Raw genomic sequence first — 16,635 nt, 5'->3', positions numbered from 1 at the left:
ATGGGAACATATGTATATGTATAACTGATTCACTTTGTTATAAAGCAGAAACTAACACACCATTGTAAAGCAATTATACTCCAATAAAGATGTTTAAAAAAAAATACTTTGCACCAAAATTAAAAGTGATTAGAAAGTAAAAAACTGAATTATGACTAATTATCTTTGAAGACATTTTCAAGCCAGGAGGTGAACAAAATCCACCTAGTAAGAGAGGTAGCCCCTGACTACAAATAAGAGTAGGAGCAAGAGGTCATTTTGGTGTAAAAGTTCTAATGGGTCTGAACAAAATAAATGCTATGCCTAAACACCGACATGTCAAATATTCTTGACCTGTAACATGTAAACATCCACAGTGAGTACCTTAGTTTGATGCAAAAGTTTCACAGAAACACAATCGCCTGGATTTCCTTTGATTCTGGTAAACTGATTCAATTAAACCAAGCAAAACATTTATCCTGGCCTGTTCATTTGAATACCTGGTTTATTGTATGAAGCAATTTGAAGAAAGTAGTTTTTCTTCTACAAAAAAAGGAGTCTAATGCTGCTTGGGGCTGTGTGAGGTTTGTGGGTCCCCTTTTCATGACTGAACCCATTCCAGTTGACCATCCAAGAAGTCAATCATTGTTTCTTTTCATTCTATGGCATGTTAGTTGTCTACAAAAAAAAACTATACTGCATAGATTCAAAAGCCAGCTGGTCAGACAACGTTGGAGGGTCGTGGTATTTTAGGAATACAAAAGTCTTGAGCAGAGGTTTTTATTCACAAACAGGGCCACAAAATACCTATGCTAATTAAACTTCTTCAGCATAAAGTAACTCCTGTGACACTGTGTAAGGAGGGGATGATTCATCATAGAAAGCTTTCACTTTACTGCATTAATGTATTATGTGTTTAAATACATGTGTCATGTTTATATCTCACTGTTATATGACTTGAATGCATCTAAATCTTTAACATCCGGACTTTTTTTTTTTTTTTTTTTAACCTCTCACAATCCTAACTTGTGTTCCACGGGAGGTATGTTCAGAAAAGTTCCCTTCAGATGTGAAGGCCTCTCTAACCCTGGTCCAGTTCCAACAGAGGATGGATTTGCTTCTAGTCTTCTGACTATCTTAGAGTTTGATGAATACTCCAGAATCCTGGGTTTTCCCCACATGTATCACTCATTATGATCAATTTAATATTTATGCACTTATAATGCAATACCAGATAAAAAACTTAAAAGGAAATGGGATTATGCAAATTCTATAACTAGAAAATTTCCCCTTCAAGTGTAGAAATCATGTAGTCTTAAAAACAGAGCCAAGAGCAACTGGCCTCTGTCCTCGAATGGGCTGCTTGCTTGCTACTGTGACAGGCTGGCCTGGGCCCATGGCATGGCCTGCCTCAGACTCTTCTCCTCCCCACCTTGTGAATGGTTTAATCTCATGTTGCTTCTGGGACCTGCCAGACCACCTCTTCCTTCCCATGCTTTCTCAAGCATGACTTTCCTTCCTGCTGGGCTTACTGGAGCCATTGTTACCTATGCTCTGGCACTTTTTTTTTTAAAAAAAGGCAGATGTCCATAAATGCATGGAAATGTTTAATACTAAATTCTCTTGGTTTCAGCTGAAAATAATTCCCTGTTTGTTTTAAAATTAAGAAATGAACTAACAGGAAAATCTTTATAATTTTCAGCGTTGTTAAATAATCCTTTTTATTTCTGTTTCTTTCTCATATACCCCATGATTTCCTTTTTCTCACAAGGAGATTTCATGAATGATAACATTCCTTCAGTTGATGGTTCTGTCTAGGTCTTACTTCCTGCTCTACTTCCTAATCATTCTGACATGATTTTAAAAAACACACATTTCATACATATAAACATAAGTATCAGATATGGAAAACTATCAAAACCCCTAAAAACTAATACATGATTTATTCCTCCTATAATCACAATCTCATGTGCTGAGATAGGGACCCTGAAACATAGTGCAAGTGGAATGAATTACTTGGTAGGAGACATTCAATCAAATATCCGTTGTTTTCTTGTACCAGGGTTTGTTTTGTGTTGTTTTCCACAAATCTATTCACTGGCTTGTTGGGAAGATAAGTTAGTGCCCCGGGGACTCAGCTGATTCAAACTGTGACTCAGGGTCTGGCTGTCTGCTCAGCTAATGGGCTGGTGACCCCACCAGTATCTGTCAGCTTTAGCTGACATGTTCAGGGCTAAAGAAAGGCTTTGGTTTTGTTTTGGCTTCATGGGAAGAAAGATGGTGAGAGATGGGAGAATAGGTGGGGTAGTGTAACATCTATTCCCTGCTTGGCTCTGCAGGTGGCTTTTGAATTCTTACGGTGAAAGACGGTGGAACCAGGTAAGATGTGGAAAGAGCTGTTTTCACGAGAGACAGAGACTCTGGGTTGAGTGAGGCTCTGGGACCCAGGTGGCGCAGGGACAGGGCAGGTGGCATCTTTCTCAGCTTTTTGATAGGGAAATGGTGGCTTCACAAGACTGCCAGGCAGCATTCTCCACAGAAACCGCGCTGGCACTGAAAGGTCTCTCCCTCAAGTAGCCTCAGGGCGGTGAGCTTGAATAAAGATGCTGAGGCAGGGAAATGACTGGGTTCGTTCCTGAGCACATATTTCTGGAGACTTTCAGAATACTTGGAAGACTCTGCAAGGGACTAGAATTCTGGGTGGGCAGCTAGGGGGCACGCCACCAGTGGAATTGCTTTTTTGTTTTGTTTTTTATTTCTTTTTTTTCTTTTACAAAATAGCAGTAAGTGGGTTATGACTATGGGGGTTTCTTTGGTGAGAATTTTATTGAGATATAATTCACATACCAAACAATCCATCCATTTAAAGTGTGTGTGTGTGTGTATATATATATATATATATATATGTGTGTGTGTGTGTGTGTATATATATATATATATATATATTTTTTTTTTTTTTTTTTTACTATTTTTTAAATAGATCTTTACTGGAGTATAATTGCTTCACAATACCGTGTCAGTTTCTGTTGCACAACAAAGTGAATCAGCCATATGCATACACATGTCCCCATATCTCCTCCCTCTTAAGCCTCCCTCCCACACTCCCTATCCTACCTCTCTAGGTCATCGCAAAGCACCGAGCCAATCTCCCTCTACTATGCTGCTGCTTCCCACCAGCCAACTATTTTACATTTGGTAGTGTATATATGTAGATGCTACTCTCACTTTGCCCCAGCTTCGCCCTCCCACCCCATGTCATCCAGTCCATTCTCTCTGTCTACCTCTTTATTCCTGCCCTGCAACTAGGTTTATCAGTACCATTTTTTTTTGATTCCATATATATGCGTTAGCATACAGTATTTGTTTTTCTCTTTGTGACTTACTTCACTCAGTATGACAGACTCTAGGTCCATCCACCTCACTACAAATAACTCAGTTTTGTTTCTTTTTATGGCTGAGTAATATTCCATTGTATATATGCGTCACATCTTCTTTATCCATTCATCTGTTGATGGACATTTAGGTTGCTTCCATGTCCTGGCTATTGTAAATAGAGCTGCAATGAACATTGTGGTACATGTCTCTTTTTGAATTATGGTTTTCTCAGGGTATATGCCCAGTAGAGGGATTGCTGGGTCATATGGTAGTTCTATTTTTAGTTTTTAAAGGAACCCCCATACTGTTTTCCATAGTGGTTGTATCAATTTACATTCCCACCAACAGTGCAGGAGGGTTCCCTTTTCACCACTCCCTTTCCAGCATTTATTGTTTCTAGCTTTTTTGATAATGGCCATGCTGACTGGCATGAGGTGATACCTCATTGTAGTTCTGATTTGCATTTCTCTAATAATTAGTGATGCTGAGCATCTTTTCATGTGCCTCTTGGTCATCTGTATGTCTTCCTTGGTGAAATGTCTATTTAGGTCTTCTGCCCATTTTTTAACTGGATTGTTTGCTTTTTTGATATTGAGCTCCATGAGCTGTTTGTATATTTTGGAGATTAATCCTTTGTCTGTTGTTTCATTTGCAAATATTTTCTCCCATTCTGAGGGTTGTCTTTTTGTCTTGTTTATGGTTTCCTTTGCCGTGCAAAAGCTTTTAAGTTTAAGTCCCATTCGTTTATTTTTGTTTTTATTTCTGTTACTCTAGGAGGTGGGTCAAAAAAGATCTTGCTGTGGTTTGTGTCAAAGAGTGTTTTTCCTGTTTTCCTCTAAAAGTTTTATAGTGTCTGGTCTTACATTTAAGTCTTTAATCCATTTGGAGTTTAGTTTTGTGTATGGTGTTAGGTAGTGTTCTAATTTCATTCTTTTACATGTAGCTGTCCAGTTTTCCTAGCACTACTTATTGAAGAGGCTGCCTTTTCTCCATTGTATGTTCCTGCCTCCTTTGTTGTAAATTAGGTGCCCACATGTGCGTGGGTTTATCTCTGGGCATTCTATCCTGTACCACTGATCTCTATTTCTGTTTTTGTGCCAGTACCATACTGTCTTGATTACTGTAGCTTTGTGGTATAGTTTGAAGTCGGGGAGCCTGATTCCTCCAACTCTGTTTTTCTTTCTCAAGATTGCTTTGGCTGTTCGGGGTCTTTTGTATTTCCATACAAATTGTAAGATTTTTTGTTCTAATTCTGTGAAGAATGCCATTGATAGCTTGATAGGGATTGCATTGAATCTGTAGATTGCTTTGGGTAGAATAGTCATTTTCACAATATTGATTCTTCCAATCCAAGAACATGGTATATTTCTCCATCTGTTTAATGTCATCTTTGATTTCTTTCATCAGTGTTTTATAGTTTTCTGAGTACAAGTATTTCACCTCCTTAGGCTGGTTTATTCCTAGGTATTTTATTCTTTTTGTTGCAATGGTAAATGGGAGTGTTTCCTTAATTTCTCTTTCTGATTTTTCATTGTTGGTGTATAGGAATGCCAGAGATTTCTGTGCATTAATTTTGTATCCTGCAACCTTACCAAATTCATTGATTAGTTCTAGTAGTTATCCAGTGGCATCTTTAGGACTTTCTATGTATAGTATCATGTCATTGGCAAACAGTGACAGTTTTACTTCTTCTTTTCCAATTTGTATTCCTTTTATTTCTTTTTCTTCTCTGATTGCCGTGGCTAGGACTTCCAAAACTATGTTGAATAACAGTGGCGAGAGTGGACATCCTTGTCTTGTTCCTGATCTTAGAGGAAATGCTTTCAGTTTTTCACCATTGAGAATGATGTTGGCTGCGGGTTTGTCGTATATGGCCTTTATTATATTGAAGTAGGTTCCCTCTATGCCCACGTTGTGGAGAGTTTTTAATCATAAATGGGTGTTGAATTTTGTCGAAAGCTTTTTCTGCATCTACTGAGATGATCATATGGTTTTTATTCCTTACTGTGTTAATGTGGTGTATCACATTGGTTGATTTGCATATATTGAAGAATCCTTGCATCCCTGGGATAAATCCCACTTGATCATGGTGTATGATCCTTTTAATGTGTTGTTGGATTCTGTTTGCTAGTATTTTGTTCAGGATTTTTGCATCTATGTTCATCAGTGATATTGGTCTATAATTTTCTTTTTTTGTGATATCTTTTCTGGTTTTGGTATCAGGGTGATGGTGGCTTTGTAGAATGAATTTGGGAGTGTTTCTCCCTCTGCAATTTTTTGGAAGAGTTTGAGAAGGAAGGGTGTTAGCTCTTCTCTAAATGTTTGATAGAATTTGCCTGTGAAGCCATCTGGTCCTGGACTTTTGTTTGTTGGAAGATTTTTAATTACGGTTTCAATTTTATTACTTGAGATAGGTCTGTTTATATTTTCTAATTCTTCCTGGTTCAGTCTTGGAAAATTGTACCTTTCCAAGAACTTGTCCATTTCTTCATGGTTGTCCATTTTATTGGCACATAGTTGTTTGTAGTAGTCTCTTATAACCCTTTGTATTTCTGCAGTGTCAGTTGTGATTTCTCCTTTTTCATTTCTAATTTTATTGATTTGCATCCTCTCCCTTTTTTTCTTGATGAGTCTGGCTAAGGGTTTATCAATTTTGTTTATCTTCTCAAAGAACCAGCTTTTAGTTCTACTGATCTTTGGTATTGTTTTCTTTGTTTCTATTTCATTTATTTCTGCTTTGATCTTTGTGATTTCTTTCTTTCTACTGACTTTGGGTTTTCTTTGTTCTTCTTTCTCTATTGTTTTAAGTGTAGGGTTAGATTGTTTATTTGAGATTTTTCTTTTTTCTTGAGGGGAGATTGAATTGCTATAAATTTCCCTCTTAGAACTGCTTTTGCTGCATCTCATAGGTTTTGGGTCATTGTGTTTTTGTTGTCATTTGTTTCTCTGTATTTTTTTATTTCTTCCTTGATTTCCTCAGTGATCTCTTGGTTATTTAGTAGCACACTGTTTAGCCTCAATGTATTTGTGTTTTTTACAGTTTTTTTCCTGTAATTGATTTCCAATCCCACAGCATTGTTGTCAGAAAAGATGCTTGATAGGATTTCAATTTTCTTAAATTTACTGAGGTTGATTTGTCCCAATATGTGATCTATCCTGGAGAATGTTCCGTGGCACTTGAGAAGAAAGTGTATTCTGCCACTTTTGGGTGGAAATGTTCTATAAATATCAATTAGATCTATCTGTTTTATTGTGTCATTTAAAGCTTGTGTTTCCTTTTCTATTTTCTGTTTGGATGATCTGTCCATTGGTGTAAGTGGGGTGTTAAAGTCTCCTACTATTATTGTGTTACTGTCAATTTCTCCTTTCATGGTTGGTAGCATTTGCCTTAGGTATTTAGGTGCTCCTATGCTGGGTGCATAAACATTTATAATTGTTATATCTTCTTTTGGATTGATCCTTTGATCATTATGTAGTGTCCCTCCTTATCTCTTGTAGCAGTCTTTATTTTAAAGTCTATTTTATCTGATACAAGTATTGCTACTCCAGCTTTCTTTTGATTTCCATTTGCATGGAATTTCTTTTTCCATCCCTTCACTTTCAGTCTGTATGTGTCCCTAGGTCTGAAGTGGGTCTCTTGTAGACAGCATATATGTGGGTCTTGTTTTTGTATCCATTCAGCCAGTCTGTGTCTTTTGGTTGGGGCATTTAATCCATTCACATGCAAGGTTATTATCGATATATATGTTCCTATTACCATTTTCTTAATTGTTTAGCGTTTGTTTTTGTGAGTCTTTTTCTTCTCTTGTGTTCCCCGCTTACAGAAGTTTCTTTAGCATTTGTTGTAAAGCTGGTTTGGTGGTGCTGAATTCTCTTAGTTTTTGCTTGTCTGAAAAGCTTTTGACTTCTCCATCAAATCTGAATGAGATCTTTGCTGGGTAGAGTAATCTTGGTTGTAGGTTTTTCTGTTTCATCACTTTAAGTATATCCTGCCACTCCCTTCTGGCCTGCAGAGTTTCCACTGAAAAATCAGCTGATAACCTTATGGGGATTCCTTTGTATGTTATTTTTTGTTTTTCCCTTGCTGCTTTTAATATTTTTCCTTTGAATTTAATTTTTGTTAGTTTGATTAATATGTGTCTTGGTGTGTTATTCCTAGGGTTTATCCTGTATGGGACTCTCTTTGCTTACTGGACTTGGGTGACTATTTCCTTTCCCATGTTAGGGAAGTTTTCAACTATAATCTCTTCAAATATTTTCTCAGCCCCTTTTTTTTTCTCTTCTTCTTCTGGGACCCCTATAATTTGAATGTTGGTGCGTTTAGTGTTGTCCCAGAGGTCTCTGAGATTGTCTTCAATTCTTTTCATTCTTTTTTCTTTATCCTGCTCCTTGGCAGTTATTTCCACCATTTTGTCTTTCAGCTCACTCATTCATTCTTCTGCCTCAGTTATTCTGTTATTGATTCCTTCTAGTCTATTTTTCATTTCAGTTATTGTGTTGTTCATCTCTGTTTGTTTGTTCTTTAGTTCTTCTAGATCTTTGTTAAACATTTCTTGCATTTTCTCAATCCGTGCTTCCATTCTATTTCCAAAATTCTGGATCATCTTTACGATCATTACTCTGAATTCTTTTTCAGGTAGATTGCCTATTTCCTCTTCATTTATTTGGTCTTGTAGGTTTTTATCTTGTTCCTTCATCTGTGACATATTTTTTTGCTGTCTCTTTTTTTTCTTTTTTTTATGAGTTGGATTGTGTTCCTGTCTTACTGGTTGTTTGGCCTGAGGCTTCCAAGACTGGAGTTTATAGGCTATTGGGTAGAGCTGGGTCTTGGTGTTGAGATGAGAACCTCTGTGAGACCTCACTCTGATGAATAGTCCCTGGGGTCTGAGGTTCTCTGTTAGTCCAGTGGTTTGGACTCAGATTAAAGTATATATTTGAATGATTTTTTAAATTGCATTCACTTGTTTATTTATTTATTTAATATTGTTGTGCAATACTAAATTAGTTTTTTTAAATTGAAGTGTAGTTGATTTACAATATTGTGTTAGTTTCAGGTGTACAGCATAATGATTCAATATTTTTCCAGATTATAATCCATTATAGGTTTTTAAAGTTATTATCATGTCTTTTCTATAGACAAGGTAATGAAGCCTAAGGAAAGTTGAGTTTGACAAAGATGTAGCCTGGTTTTACTTGGGCTGTATTGGCTTGATGGCAGAAACTACTTTTCCCAAGAGCTACTGTCAGTGCTTTCTAATAATAATAATAACAACACCTGTAGCAGTAATATGAGTACTAATTATGTTTCAGGCATTGTGTTAACCTCTTTACACATATTACATCATGTGATTTTCACAACAACCCAATGAGGAAGGTATTGATAGCTCCACTTTATAAACGAGGAAAATGAGGTTGAGATTGATTAAGAAACTTGACAGCTATTAGTGGCTGAGCAAAGATTTAAACCTGTGACATCCTGCAAAAGTTAGAATCAGACTCTGCTAGGTGTTACACTCCCAGGCTGTACCATCTACTAAAATTTCCATTCCTTATCAGTCTTACACTTCTAATTCTCAGGTCACTTACTCAGCAAAAAGAATTTGTGCATCTTAAGCCTGATCAATAATAAAGACCTGAGATGGTAAGTAAGTTTCATCTGAAGTAGTAGTGCCAATTGGCTGAGTTCTGAGCTCACCTGCGAGTGCAGGAAGAAAGCACTCAGGATTGATTGGTGATATCTGGCATGGGTGCTGTGACGGGACAGGCAACATGAGGGCCTCAAACTGGCCAATCCTGACAGCCTTTCCCAGTCTGAGCCCCACCCCACCCCCATTTCCCTGCCAGCTATTTAGTCAGACGTTCCTAGGGGCACACACTTCCAGAACCTAGCTTTTAATTATCAATGTTTTAAATACAAGGAGGATAATCAACTGTTCACATGGAGAAAAGAGGAACAGCAGTCACTCACAGATATGACCACTCATCCACCGATATCAGGCTTTATCTGAAGATGTATTTAGAATTTTAAAATCTGAAAATAAACATAGTAACTGAGTCCCTAAGCTCACTTAGATGTTTCATAGGATGGAAAAAGTGACAAGGCTCTTAATAGTTTCCTAGGGTTGTCCTAAACAAGTACAACAAACTAGGTGGCTTGAAACAACAGAAATTCATTGTCTTAGAGTTCTAGAGGCTTGAAGTCCAAAGTCAAGGTGTCCGCAGGGCCATGCTCTCTCTGAAACCTGTAGAGGAATCCTTCCTTGCCTTTTCCCAGCTTTTGGTGGTTTGCCAGCCAATTATTGGCATTCCTTGGCTTGCAGCTGCATCACTCCAATCTCTGCTCCATCTTCACATGGTCTTCTCTCTGTGTCTCCCTCTGTCTTCCCACGGGCATCTTCTTATAAGGACACCACTCATATTGGATTAGGTGCCTGCCTGCCTCCAGTATGACCTCACCTTAACTAAGTACATCTGCAATAGCCCTATTTCCACATAAGGTCATATTCTCAGGTAGTGAGGGTTAGGACCTCAACATACTTTTGAGGGGGACACAATTCAACCCGTAATAGCCCACAGACCAAAGAAGGGTCTGGCTATGGGATCTTGAGCTAATGGGACTAAGAATGACTTGTAGGCCAATTGCTAAAATGGTACAGACCAGAATCTGGCATTGCTGCATCAGGGAGGGGCCTCCAAAGGCATGGTGGATTGAGCTAAATTGGACTCCCCTCTACACACAATCATTCTGGATAGCGAAGAAACAACAGTAGAGTTGAGCATAGAAGAAAGGAAGGGGTCTTTCCAGAGGTTGCGAATGAAGAGGGAAGTAGAAATCAGAACGGTGAAGGAGTACCAGGCCCTGGCAGATAGGGGCTGGGCTTTCCACCCCGAGCAGGGACAGACATATAGTGAGGTGGAAAGCTGTAACTGAAATGTCCACACAGAGACATGGATGGCTGCCCTCTTCATGTAGAGTGGACTGGAAAAAATCCACCCATCTGTTCAAGAAGCTATAAGAAAGTTTGTTACCTGCTTGGATGCTTGGTGTAATGACAGACACAAGCAGCCTCTAGTGGGAAACCTGAAGTACAAGACTTTGTCACACTGAAGTGTGGGGTCCAAATTTATACAACCTACCTGATGTGGAAATCCCCACCTAGGAAGCTGATGGTAAAATTGGTCCAGGACCAGTGAAACAAGCTGAAGAAAACACATAGCTGCTCTATGGCGGCATATCCACAAGCCAGGTGCACAAGACTCCCACAGAAACACTACAACCCCGCTCATAAACATGAGCTTGTAATAGACACTTAGAACCCACATGAGGAAAAAACACCTCTGCAATGCCTGCTGGACCTGCAGGAGAGGATCTTCAGGCTTTTGGTTCTACAGTAAACCACCATCTGCCCACACAAACAGGAGCGATTGTACTGCACACAAGTTATGTCACCCAGTCTGAAGTCTTCCCGAGGCAGCTTTCCCAGTGAGGACAGAATCCCTGCTGCCCCTCAGGAGTCTAATATACATCCTTCTGGTTTGACAAGATCTTATTTTCTATGAACACAGCACAAATCAACCAGTCTGATTAATAGGCACCTACAATTGCCTTTACCTCAGGATATTCGCTGTGGCTTTCCGTTCTTGGGGGAGAAGATCTGGGTCTCGCAAAACTTCTTCTAGCAAGTTTAGGACGTTCATCTTTAGTTCGTTGTTGAGTTCAAAATCCTATAAGATGAAATGGATCTTTTTAAATTTTAGTTTTGAAGGGTTTAGCTCCATGACACCATTCCTCGTGACAAATTTATGGAAATTAAAATGTATGGGCCCTAGACCCTTCCCCCTCCAGAGATTCTGACTTAGTTGGTTTGGGATGGGGCCCTGCCACTAGGCTCCCTGGGGGATAGGAATTCCTCAAAGAGACATGTGTGCCCCTTAGCCTGGATCACTGCCTCCCCCCAGGTTTATTTCTATTCATCTCTCAGCTCTAGGAGGTGATACACTTTCTCCCAGGAGTCTTCTTAAGTTGACCGAGTGGGATAAAGAGCTTTTCCTTGGTGTTCCCATGGTACAACCTATCATAACTTACTGTACTATAAGGGCTGATTTAATTGTCAGGTTTCCCATTGGTCCGTGAGTAAGATCAGTAACTGGGGCATAGCAATAGGTAAAAAAAAGATTTTTGCAAGAATAAAATCTGTCATTTGGGCAGTGACTTGAATGAAGAACTTCAGTACAGGTATGCTAAAGAATAAATGATACACACCAATGGGGCCATGTCAAACAAACACAGGAGTGAGGTTGAAAGGGTACCCACCCAGCAAAGTTGGGACCATATGAACACCAAAATGATTAATGAGAGTAATAAGTAATAACCACCTGAATCAAAACCACCTGCAAGTCCCTACTGATGCCCACAAACAAATACATAAATAGAGAAATACATAAAGAGGGCAGAAGAGAAAACTATTCTTTACATTGGACTTCCAATAAATGCAAAGGAATATAAGAGTTAGAAAATCACCATTTTTGACTAAAGCAGTAATAACTGATCAGGTAAGGATCATGAATAGATGCTGAAATTTATGGGGAAACAGAATTAATAGTGTCAGAGTACTCCCCCCAACAATGCTACCATTAGAGATTATTTATTAATTACAAAGGAAGAATCTGACAGATGCTACCTGAACCAAGTGATCAGAGTTGCCATCACCAGTAATGGAGCAAACCAACATCATGGACCAACTAGTGTAATGTTCCGTGAAGAATCATCACTTAGTATTTTTGCCGCATAATCTCTCACCTGCATTGCGAGGAAGCACTGGCCTGCACACTCCAAAAATGTTAATGTCATCAAAGACAAAGAGAAACTGAGAAACTGGTCCAGTTTAAAGGACACCAAAGGAACCAGAGCTAAATGCAACAGGTGAGCCTGGATTAGATCCGGGATCGAGGGGGAACTGCTACACAGGGCATTACTGGGACAACCAGCAAAAACTGAGTCAGAACTATGTACTAGTTGAGAGCATCCTATCCATGTTAAATGGTCCTGAATTTGATCATTTTGCCGAGGCTGTTTCAGAGCAGGTCCTTGTTCTTTGTTGGGGTGAGGGGAGGAGAGAGAGAATGTGAGAGAGAAAAGGAGAGGGAGGGAGAACACACATGTGGTAAACATGTGAACTATTAGTGATTCCAGATACGTATCCATGCACTTTGTTTAATTCTGACATTTTCTCTTGATTTGAAAATTTTCAAAGTAAAAAGTTAATGAAAAGGTAAACTTGTAGTTCTTTTATTACATGCATTCTCATAAAATACCAACAGCATACTAGCAGCATCCTGGGATTGTCAGGTATTCAGAGGTGAATTGAATGCTGCCATGACTTGCTTTCAAGATCTAACTCTGACAGACGATCTTTGTACATGCAGGCATGAGGGTTTATTTTCCCTCCTATATAAAGTTACCTATTATAAGTACATTTTAACTTTAGGACAACTAATTTTGAAGCACTGACATTCTGAATTCTTTTAAATGATTAGAGAGAATATTGCTAATTGCAATGGATCCAATAAAAAGAAAACAGCATACTTTTACTATATTTAGTAAATTAGGAGCATAAAGTCCATAATTCCACAAATTGTAGACAATGCAAAAGTCTAACTTAACTTGAACTGAATATTTGTGAGCCTCAGGTTGGTGGAGAACAGTGTCATTCATTTTTCTCAATATTTCACTTTCACTGTTTGACAATCAGTACCATTTCTTCGAGAACAGGAGCCACTAGGGCCCCAGGCAACACCTTCAGCTGATATATTTTCCTAAAATTTCACCTACTTATTGTCCAACAGCTTCTTGGTTATTGCTTTTCTTTTAAAATGTATGCGAGGAGGAGAGAGTAATACCTTGCTGCCGCTCTTTTCCTTTGTCCCCACCCCCCAATTTCAAAGGTAATGGGAATGATGTTTATAAACAATTAATGATCTCACCTACTTCAATCTTCATGCACTACCAAAGGATTTCTCAGCCACCAGGAGTCTTTGCTTAATGAATAATTGATATTTATTATTGAGATGATTGAGTCCTGTAGCTATGCTGAATCTCTCAATGACGCAAATAATCTGATTATCATAAATGGATTAGTGTGAAGGACATCAAGCCAGTGTTTGGACCTTGTTGAGGGCTAATTAGTGGTTTAATCAACAAGCATCCCCAAGCACCTACTGTGTCCCAACCTGGGCTCAACAGGAGGAATGCTTCTGAGACCCCAGGAAGGCAAATTCTGTGAAAGGTCTTGTTAAAGAAAACAGAATGTAATTTGATTATTCTGAGCTCTGGGAAGACTAGCCTAAGAGAGACCTCTGCAAACTTGGTGAAATCTGCCCAGACACTATCTGAAGCACAACAAACGGTTACAGGTGAATACTCGCTTTGCTGAGGATGTAGCTAATATGAAGTAGATTAGCTAATGATGGCTGAGTATGAAATGTAAGAATTCTCACTCAAAATTTTCCTTTACACTTGCACAGGCTTTTATCACGTTCGAAGTCACCTTCTGTATATGATTTCAGCTCTTCCTCAGCCGACCCAGGGGCAGGTAAGGCGGGAACCAAGATCCAGTTTCACACCCAGGCGGCTGAGGCTGACAGAATGTGATCACGTGGGGTGAGATGAGGCACACAAGGACGCGGCCGCGCGGGGACAAGAGCACAGATCTTCCACCTTACTTCCACCCGCGCTTCGCAAACTGTCACGTGCCCACGAATCACCGCAGATTCCGGTGCACCAGGTCTGGAATGGGGACCGAGACTGTAATTTTCTAACGAGCTCCTGGGTTTTACTGGTCACACTTTGAGTAACAAAACTTTGCCATTAAAAAAAATTCATGCAAAAAACAACTCAGAAACTGATAACAATATGAATCCTGTGATGTACAACTTAGAACGTAAATTTTTCTTTTTTCACCAGTGCATGTAAAATCCAGAATTGGCCGTTCAAAAATCCCTGTTAAAAACATAGTACCTACTACTCAATGAAAAGAAATCTCAATTAGCTAAAAGGCACTTGCCCTATTTAAACCCAGAGGTAGATTATTCACAATACGTCTGCCTGACCGCCATTTTGTAATTATCTAGAATCTCATTTTTGGCTACATTTCCCCAGGTCCTGAAATGGGAAACCAGAATACTGGGTGGTGGAGGAACACCGGCTCCTTGGCAAAGTCAGCAAGCAAGGTGCCCACAAGGTGGCGCTCCTGGGTCGCCTGGCTCGTCGGGAGTCCGCAGCGCCTTTCCCGGACCCGCGGGCGGTGTAGAGCGAGCCGGGCCGGAGCCAGGGAGCTTCGGGGTAAGATGAGTGAACCCCGCGGCACCCAAGAGGGCCTGCAGTTATCCCAGCAACAGCTTACTTAGGTTAGTTTTCGTTTTCCAATTCATCAAGCAGGGCTGAGGAGGCTGAAGACTGGAAAAAAGAAACCACCCTGTTTTCAGAGGCAGAGCCCAGAAAATGTGAGACTTTTACATTTCAGTCTCTAAATAGGAGACTATAGCTCGTGTTCTTTCAGCAATTACTGAGCACCTCAATACCTAGGGCTCTGGGGGAGACACAGAACAGCCAACAGAAGGCTGGGCGAATGGAGGAGATACTAACTAATGAAATCCAGGGAGAGGGGCTTTAAGAGGGGGGCATCCCGGGCTTCCCTGGTGGCACAATGGTTAAGAATCCACCTGCCAATGCAGGGGACACGGGTTCGATCCCTGGTCCGGGAAGATCCCACATGCCACGGAGCAACTAAGCCTGTGCGCCACAACTACTGAGCCTGCGCTCTAGAGCCTGCGAGCCACAACTACTGAGACTGCATGCCACAACTACTGAAGCCCGTGCGCCTAGAGCCCGTGCTCCTCAACAAGAGAAGCCACCACAATAAGAAGCCTGTGCACCGCAACAAAGAGTAGCCCCCGCTCACCACAACTAGAGAAAGCCCGCGTGCAGCAACGAATACCCAACGCAGCCAAAAATAAATTTATTAAAAAAAAAAAAAAAAAAAGAGGGGAGCATCTAAAAGCAGGTGAGACTCTGGTGCCTGACTGAGTCTTAGGAGAGGGGCAGGTCTGGAAACCCCCTGTAAAGAGGTGACAGCTTAAGCAGAGTGTCCAAGAGTGGAATGTGGCACACAGCAAACGCTTAGGAACAAAAAGTTACCAACCGATGATGCGAGAATCCTCCTGGAGAGGTAAGCTATTGGGACATAAGGATATTTTACCAAGATTTTATAGACTCTACTCAAACACATTCAAAAATGATTAGGAGAGTCAATATTTTCTCTAGGTTAGTGAACAACTCCTGAGGTAATTATCATAACTGAGACTTAGTGAGAGTTTGCCACAGGCTAGATGATATTCTAACCACCCTATTATCTAATTCAACCCTCAATAGCAACACAGTTACAATCATTATTATTCCCATTTCACATATGAGGGAGCCAAAGTACAGAGAATCTAAGTATCTTGTCCAAAGTCGCACAGGTAGCAAGTGGCAGACCCAGGACACAAACCTGGGCAGTGTCAGCTGAAGCCTGAGTTTTTAACTGCTACGTAAGGACTCTCCAGAAACAGTGGTTATCAGTGAAGAAGCACTGGTGGCTTGGGCTGAAAGACACATCCGAACAGTAGCTGGTTACCGTGCTGAGCCTGGAACTATCTCCCACCTATACTAACAACCATTTGAGACACAGATCTTGAGACTGAGGTTTGTATGAATAAGACTAGACTATAGAACAGAAAAATCATCTGTGAGGCAATAAATCAGATTCTCTAGCACTTTAAAACTAACCCCTGTTGATAGTTTAGACACCTTGGAAATTACCTTCATTCTTTCAGGAGAGCAGGGTAATAATTATAATATACTACATATGGCCAAGGGAACTCTAGGACATTGGGAAAGGCTGATTCAATAAACACAGTTTGAGGGTAAAGAGAATTATGAGAGTAATTTTCTCACTGTAATCAGTACAGTGTATTCCTAACAGTGGCCAGAGTTTTTAAAAGGAAAGTGGAAATACTGCAGAGTGGAGTAAAACCCCATAAATTTTAATACCTAAACTGAAAGACTCATTAAGAAGGGGCTTAGGATGTGTTAGGCTCAAAAATAAGAGTCTAAGGTTTGACTTAATGATTTTCAAGAAAAGGAAAAGCAGCCTTCTGTTTCCTGCCTTCTTGACTACAGAAGATGAAAATTTTAATTGAAATTGTGGTGTAGATTTAGGTTAGATCCGGGCCATTTTGTCA

General features: G+C 39.9%; 1 protein-coding gene across 1 annotated transcript in view; it reads right to left on the bottom strand.

Moving 5' to 3' along the window:
• Positions 1–16,635, bottom strand: part of RASGRF2 (Ras protein specific guanine nucleotide releasing factor 2) — a 241,503-nt gene that overhangs the window by 22,301 nt on the left and 202,567 nt on the right. Inside the window, exon 19 of the mRNA XM_007179765.2 lies at positions 10,967–11,079. Coding sequence (XP_007179827.2) covers positions 10,967–11,079 — 113 coding nt within the window. The remainder of the gene's footprint in view (positions 1–10,966; positions 11,080–16,635) is intronic.

The sequence above is a fragment of the Balaenoptera acutorostrata genome, chromosome 2 (genome assembly GCF_949987535.1).
Source record: "Balaenoptera acutorostrata chromosome 2, mBalAcu1.1, whole genome shotgun sequence".
Taxonomy (NCBI): domain Eukaryota; kingdom Metazoa; phylum Chordata; class Mammalia; order Artiodactyla; family Balaenopteridae; genus Balaenoptera; species Balaenoptera acutorostrata.
Note: the sequence above shows the minus strand (reverse complement) of the source record. Positions and strands in the feature narration are given on the sequence as shown.